General features: G+C 34.2%; 1 protein-coding gene across 3 annotated transcripts in view; it reads right to left on the bottom strand.

The window, feature by feature from the left end:
* Window positions 1-4,891, bottom strand: part of LOC112522227 — a 29,850-nt gene extending 24,959 nt beyond the window's left edge. For 2 of the 3 annotated variants that reach the window (XM_025131324.1, XM_025131325.1), the window contains exons 1-7: window positions 4,636-4,891; window positions 2,796-2,892; window positions 1,771-1,865; window positions 1,434-1,683; window positions 1,199-1,364; window positions 871-1,078; window positions 471-779 (exon numbers count right to left, since the gene is read on the bottom strand). In XM_025131324.1, coding sequence (XP_024987092.1) covers window positions 471-779; window positions 871-1,078; window positions 1,199-1,364; window positions 1,434-1,683; window positions 1,771-1,865; window positions 2,796-2,892; window positions 4,636-4,785 — 1,275 coding nt within the window. In that variant the 5' untranslated portion in view covers window positions 4,786-4,891. Of the gene's footprint in view, window positions 1-470; window positions 780-870; window positions 1,079-1,198; window positions 1,365-1,433; window positions 1,684-1,770; window positions 1,866-2,795; window positions 2,893-4,635 lie in introns of those variants that run through there. The other variant, XM_025131326.1, reaches the window with a different exon arrangement.
* Window positions 4,892-8,203: the final 3,312 nt, after the last annotated feature.

The raw sequence follows: 8,203 nt of genomic DNA, 5'->3' as shown, positions 1-8,203 counted from the left end.
AGGTTAGTAAGACGTCTTGTTCTTTTTCCTGTATTTTTCTTTCCCTTCAATACAATCAATTAGCCAGTTTCCTCCAATTCGTTTATTTCTTATCACAAAGCATAACTCTAGGATAGACTCTAACATTGACGGGTCCATGGATTGGATGAATACAAACAAATGCATCATTTATGAGTTGATGGTAATTCATTTAGAGGATATTACTGAATTATACAGGCTACAAAATTTGGATCTTATTTGGTTGACTGATTTAGTTTTGTTTATGTATCCATCAAAAGTTGGTCTAAACAATTAGAAAAAATATCATGGTACACTTTAGAAGAATCCAAAATAAGGAAACGAAAATGGAATTGTAGAGCTATTAAGGAAGCTGAATATCTGAATGTAATTCCTTGTTTTACCCTTCCCAACCCTCGACACGTACAAAACCGAATCTGAATACAAAAAATTCAAACAAATACAGTTCGAACCTGGTAATTCCATGCAGCCTCAACAAGATGAGTACCATACTCCTCAAGCATTTCATACAGTAGGAAAAATGCACCCCATTTCAGCCGACTGCTTGAATCAGAACCAACTGAATTGCATAAGCTCTCTATACCCAGAGATTTGGCTTCCTTGTCTGCCCACCGCTCCCTTTTTGTCAAACCATGAGAGTTTGAAGTTGTGTCATTGGATATTGACTCTAAAACACTAGTGTGCTGCTTCCCCTGGCTGATTGTTACTGTACTCTTCAGCACATGTAATGATTGCTTCCTCACTATACTTTCCTTGTCGACCTATTATAATTAAGTGTTAAAGAAACTTATAAGTATTTTTAGTATTTTACTCATTTTAGCATTATTAAATGTAACCAAGACAGCTATATACCAAGCCTTTCTTCATCTCATCCCAAAACTCTTTCTCAGCCCTTAAGTCAAATGTTCCATCTCCATTCACGGAATCATCCTCGCATCCATCACTCTTGGAGGAATTAGATATATACAAAGAAAGTACAGTGTATGCATCTCCTCTCTCAGAAGGCCCCATTGAAAACAAATTCTTGCAGCATTTCCAAATTTTAGCAAAAAACATCTTCCTGGAAGGAAAAAGAAGATATATGCATACATGTCACAGTTGTAAAACAGTGAATCTTACAACAATGTGTAGATGACATCATCTTGACATAAAAATAATACAAGGAGACTTGGAAGTCTACCTGGATAATAGAAACTTTTGCCCATGAACTGAGATCTCAAACACATTTTCAGAGACAAGAGCCTTTAAAAGGTGTGGAAGGAAAACAGTGATCGCACAAGACCGATGTTCCGGGCTGTGTGAAAGCATTTGCAAAGTCACGTTACAAATATCCCAAAGCAGGTTACCTGTAAATATATTCACACTGCATCCATTTGCCAAAATTGATCCAGACGTACTTTCTGAAACAGGTTTACCTTTTACAGACGCATCTAAAATAGATGCTAATATATGGCATGCCATGAGCAATGGAAAAGACTCAAAACTGATCAATGTGGAACCTTCAGGACTCTGAGCTTGTCCATTCCACTTATAAAAAGCAAATTGTTCATTTTGAAGCATTCCCATAGTCAAACCAACCACTTTGATAAAATAGGGAACCATGGTTCCTTCTACAACCCCCCAGGCGTTTGTTTCCATCACAACATCCAAGAAAGAAGCTATGGCCTAAATCAAAATCATGTCAAAAAACAAAATGAGGCACAGAATTAGTTGATGGGATCATATTTATAACTTCCCTAACTCCGCATTTACCTTGTCAACTATCTCACAATCATAACCCTGTGTCAACCTCATTAATGGAATTAACACACTCCAGATGAAATTCTGTAAAGCTTCAGCATTAAACCCTGCAGAGAAATTAGTTAGAAAATTATAGATAAAGTACTTCTCAGTTATGGGCCTAGCTAAAACTTAAGCTACAGAATAAAGTCATGAACTGCCCATGGCAAACACTTGCAACTCACTTACACTTCAGCTTACAGGTGAACACAAGATATTTTAATATAAAAGGAACAAGAGTGGAAAAGGACATGTAATATTAGCTTATCAACTTCTGGTTCAGGAAAAAAAAAGCTTATATTTTTTATCTATTGATATTTTCTAGGTTAGACATTGTCTAATGCCTCCCAATCAATTACTTGAGCCACTCCATTTTTCTTATCAGGACTTGAGCCTCTCTTTAACGGTGTTGTTCTAGAAAGCAACATGAAGTCGGTGCTCAAAGTATACGTAAAATCTATAATATGCCAAAGAAATAATCTCAAGTCATGTATAAAGCATGTCACTGAAATACATTAACTTCAGATGGCAGCCAATTGATATTCTGATATTATGTATGCACAAAGTAAAAAAAAACCATTAGCATTTCAAACCATTGAACTTGGAATTTAGGTTTGTCAGCAGCCAGCATGCTTTCACATATGCCAAAAACACGGAAGAAAAAAAAACTTGAATTGGCATAAACTAACAGAAGGAAAACTAGGTTCACCAAGAATAGCATATAAGGCTCTAGTTGACAGCTAGAGTAATGCGTTCACTATTCTTATCTTTCATTTCCAAGTATTGGTTGTTAGAAAATGAAGTGCATTACGATGATTTGAAGTACTAATCACTCACAGACTTGATATACACTCATTATCCCAAATCACAAAGTTCACAAGATTCATTTATTAACAACTAAACCAAGTCTATATACATAACCAACTGTGGATAGTGGCATTGCAGATAGGCTAGTTTAAAACAACTTTTAGATATTTATAATGCAACCTGCTGTTTACCTGGTTTCTTCAAAAGGTGACAAAGTGCACCCACATACGAAGCAATAAAATTTTGATGCTCATCATCCAAGATTTCTTCACTACCATGTGTAACTTCCTATTTCAAAAACCAATAATCAAACTCAATATATTTTGTAAATAAGAATTGTAAATTGCTTTAAATGTTAGAAAGTGGTGCAGTATTAAAAAATTCACACGATTAGAAGAAATTAAAAAAAATTACATATTTTTGCTTTTCCGTCCTTCTTTTTAATGCTTTTTTAGTATAATAGCAGAACCATATTGATATTCAATAATCCTTTTTGTTCCCTCACTTCAACAGAAGAAAAAGAGTAACACTTTGACTTTGATTATCAAACCAACCACTATTCAGTTGAAGTAATTTGAAACTTATAGCTTTCTCAATTATCACTTTTACTTGATAGTTGTACTTGGTGGGTCGATAAGTGTACTTGATGGATGATTGGCTTCAACTAGTATGTGGTTAATTGTGTTGGTGGTGAGTTAGTTTTTCCATGTTATCTTAGTCATTAGACCATGGCACGAAATTACGAGATGCTATTTAACTACTTCATTAGCAAGATTTAAATGTACAAGTTTTAAATCAACAATTTAGTGTTAACGTTATTTCCTCTTCCACTATTCTATCTCCCCTGTTTTTGTAAAATATTCAGTTTCAAATTTGAATCTAAATATGTGAATAACATTGTTAGTTTCTGTGTTTGTATGTTTATGCATATATGAATATGTATATATTCCATGGACAGACCTAATGTGGTGGCATGGGTGGCACGTGCCACCGTATTATTTCGCGGCCAAAGGGTAAAAAATTTATGTTTGTTAACGGTGCTACCATATCGTTTTAGAAGGTGCTACCGTATTTCCCTGAAATCCAAATGGTGCAACTAAAACCCAAACAACACAAAGCCCAAATAACCAAAACCATACTTTTTGTAATTATTTTTGGGTATATATTGACCGTTTTCAAAAGATGAAGACGCATCGGGTACAAGTTTAGGAGTTGTTTATCGGTACTTAGGGCTGTAAACGAACCGAACAAACACGAACGGAGGCTTGTTCATGTTCGTTCGTTTAACTTAACTGAACAAACGAACGAACACGAACGGTAAACGAACAAAAATCTTTCTGTTTGTGTTCGATCGTTTAGAAATAAGGTGTGTTCGTGTTCGTTTATGTTCGTTCGTAAACATGCTAAACGTACGTAAACGAACGAGCTAAACGAACATAAACGAACACAAATAAATATTATTTGAATTCAAAGTAAATAAATAAAAGATAATATATTAAACTTAATATATAAACGAACATAAACAAACGAATATAAACGAACGGTAAATGAACGAACGTTCACGAACATAAATGAACGAACGAGACTCTTGTTCATATTCGTTCGTTTAATTAAACGAACAAAAGAAAAAAGTTCATGTTCGTTCATTTATTAAATAAACGAACTTCCCGCCGAACGGTTCACGAACGGTTCGCTGAACGTTCAGTTCATTTACAGCCCTATCGGTACTATAAAAACCATATTTTTTGTAATTATTTTTAGATGTATATTATACTATATTAATTATATGGTGTCACCGTTTGAAAAAAATTCCGGGTCCGTCCCAGATATATTCATGTATGAATTTAACCCATGTTGTTGGGTTTTAAACAAGGAGAAGAGTGCATTAACTTATGCGTTTGAACCAAAATGGATTGGCAGAGGTTTTACCTGTTTAGGAGGATTTTAACAGAACTTAGACATTTCTATTGAAAAAAAAAATGGGAATTCGCAAGGCTAGTTGCTAACATTAAAGTAAGAACAACCCTTTACCTGTGAGAGGATTGGGAGGGCATCAAGCAGCAGAAAGAAAAGGGAAGATGGGGGAGAAGTTGTGGAAGCTAAGATACAATCCAACGTCGCCGGAATGGCAGCCGGAGGAATTCGGCGGAAACTAGACATAAGTGAAGTTGCAGAATCCATTACTTTGTTTCTCTTTGCTATTAGATTGGATTACGACGAGGTATCAATCAATTTTTGAAGGGGAATCTTGGTCGATAGAAGCGGCTTCGTGCTTGTGCAAGGGTTTTAGCAAGAAGGGTTTTACCTGCAAATGCAATGGTGCCAAATTTGACTTTCTTTATATATTTGATTGATTTTTGTTTTTTATTTTTATTTGATTACTTTCTTATTTCAAAATTACAATTTCCTCCCTATGATTTGTTGTAAATTTCTGTTTTCGTCTTTATGGTTTTAATATTACGATTTTCGTCCCTGTTGTTTGAAATTTGTTACTATTTTCGTCCTTGTGGTAAACTCTGTTAAAAGCCAGCACTAACAGAGGGGTATTTATTTTGTTTTATTACTTTTTTTATTCTTTTTAATCATAAAATAGACCCACAAACCTAGGGACGCTCATGAATTGAATTGATCGGGTTGAAGGCATTTTAATAACCCAACTCAATGTTTGTGGTGTGCTCGTTTGATTTCACGACCGCCGCTTGACGCCCCCNCCCCCCCAATGTAAACGACTCTCTTTTTCTAGCTTACCGAATCAGTCACTTATTCAGCTATTAAGCCATAACTGAACAACTATGTATGGCTTACTGAACAAGCCATATATCCCACTCAGCCCATAAAGCCACTTCCGAACAGCCCCTAAGTGTCAACAGTTAAGTGCCTTACATGAGAGTATTTTAGTGTTTTCTTTGTTAGAAACGATATGGGAAATTGTTGAATTTGTTTTTTTCATATTGTTGTATTTAAAAAAATTAATGGGGACCTTTTTTAATTTATACTTCGACTCGAATAAAATAGGGTTTATTGAATGTTAAAAAATATCTACATGTGCTAAAAAGGACCAAATAATTCTACGTCATATTTAGTTGATCAATTTATTTTAAACAAAGGTTCTATAAAAAGATGTGCTCATATGACAATTTCACAAGTGTCGTATAAAAAATGTTAATAGGTCAATTTATTTTAAAAGTGTCTTAAAATACGCCTAAAATCATTTTATACATTATTGTAATGAAAAATTAATTAAAATATAAATTTTGACCGGTTGGTTTCACCTATTAGTCATTTCTCTCCAAAAATAACACATATGTCACTACATCGGCAATTTTGTGGACCTAGCTAAACGACAAATAAGAAAAAATCATTTTTTACCTACCTCCGCAATTTTCAGGTAGCGACGTTTGTGTAATTTCTGGAGAGAATTGGCTAAGAGGTGAAACCATGCGGCCAAAATGACTATTTGATTAGTTTCTCTATTGTAACACTTTTACATAGAACGTACAATTGTTTGATATAAGTTACTGAATGACTTATAAACCCAAATAGTTGGGCGTTCTATTAATTAAATAAAATATATCTTTTTTGGTAAAAATAGCTTGTAAAAAGTTAACTATTCTGTCCTACAAAAAAGTTGGTTGTTTTATAAAAATGTCATATAAAAAGAAACGGACAAAAAGGTACTTATTAAATCAAAATATAAAAAAATACTAAAAAAGACTAAAATAACCTTAGATTAACAAATTGATGTTTAACAGAATTGGTCTTAAAAATCAAAATAACAACAATTTACAAATCATAGGGATGAAAATCGTAAATTTAAAACCACAAGGTATTGAATTGACAACATATTGTACGAAAACTAGACAATAAGTATCACATAGATCGTATTTATACATACATCAATTCTTACGATTGTGTTCATTTCGGTCATGAACAATATCATTTCTTCATGAGACTTTTAAAGGGCATAGCCATCTCAGTCCTCATGAATGTGACCATACATCGATCTTACATAAGCAATTCCAATCAATAACATTCCATGGTATTCCACTGTAGGGGCTATTAACATTATTAAGAATTAGAATTCAACCTTTAATTAAACGTCAATGGAGAATATGATTGAGGACATCATACGTATAGGCATACATTTGTGTTTGTTCCAGCTTGAACTTTCCTCAACCAGTTTGCCTATTAAACCTAGATCATGGGATCTCCAATGTTGCTAGGTTAGGTTTCCGTCAAGTATGAACTCATTATGTTGGCTTTAAGCCCATTCCCCTCAATGTAAATATAACTTACTCTCTATTTAGGCATTTTGTCAAAGAATCTGTTATATTTTCCTTTGACTTTATATAATGAAAGAAAATAATTCCATTTTAGCAAGTCCTTTATTGTGTTATGGCGACGCCTTATATGTCTTGATTTTCCATTGTAAATATGATTCTTTGCTCTAGTAAGAGCAGCCATACTATCACAACATGTACAAATTGTTGTCACATGCTTAGGCCACAACATAATACCTTCTAAGAATCTTTTAAGTCGTTCGGCTTCTTCAGTAGCTTTGTCTAATGTTACAAACTCAACTTCCATAGTTGAACAAATATTCACCATTTGCTTAGATGATTTCCACGATATTGATGCTCCACATGGAGGTAAAATATAGCCATTTGTGGACTTACTTTCCAAGTTATTAGAAATCCAATTGGCATCACAATATCCTTTTAAAATACGAGGATGTTTAGTATAATGCAAACCATAGTATATCGTGTGTTTAAGATATCGGAGCACTCTAACTAGTGCATACCAATGAACTTTACCAGGATTATGTGAGTATCGACTTAGTCTACTCACTATATATGCTAGATCTGATCGTGTAAAGTTCATGATATACATCAAGCTTTCAGTACTTAAGTATACTTTAACTAAGATACACTGTCTCTTTGATTCTTCTTTAGTTGACTTGGAGAATCAAATGAAGTAACGACCAATCAGTCATTATAGCATCCAACTTTTCTAAGAGCCTTCTCTATATAGTGGGACTAAGTGAGGATGTATCCTATCATAAAGTCCGTTGAACTTTAATGCAAAGTATCACATCGGTTACCTCCATATCCTTCATATCAAACGAGGAATGTAGTATTCTTTTTGGTTTGAGTAAGGGCTCGTTTACCAAACACTTATCTGGTAAGCGCTTATCGGTAAAATTTAACACTACTACTTACTTAGTGGGTAAAACTTAGTCCATCAAAACGCTATCGTATGCAACAATTTACCTAGTAAGCATTTACCATGGTAAGAGTCGTCGCCCTCACTTACCGGGTAAGACTCTCGGTTCTTGTTTCCCTCTTACCGCGTAAGATTCTTGGTCCTTACCATATTCATCCGATAAGGTAATGTGACTTGATAAACGCTTACCCAAATAAGTATTTGGTAAACGGCCCCTAAGTAAATCCATATTAGTCCCCATGACGAGCATATCATCCACATACAAATATATTATGATGTAAGCGTTCATATATTGTTTTACATATACACATTTACCACATTCATTAATTTGAAGACATTGTGATAAGAGTGTGTTATCAAACTTCCCGTGTCATTA

Source organism: Cynara cardunculus (genome assembly GCF_001531365.2).
Source record: "Cynara cardunculus var. scolymus isolate 2C chromosome LG 11, CcrdV1, whole genome shotgun sequence".
NCBI lineage: Eukaryota > Viridiplantae > Streptophyta > Magnoliopsida > Asterales > Asteraceae > Cynara > Cynara cardunculus.
The sequence above is the reverse complement of the archived record's forward strand: the minus strand, read 5'-3'. Positions and strand labels throughout refer to the sequence as shown.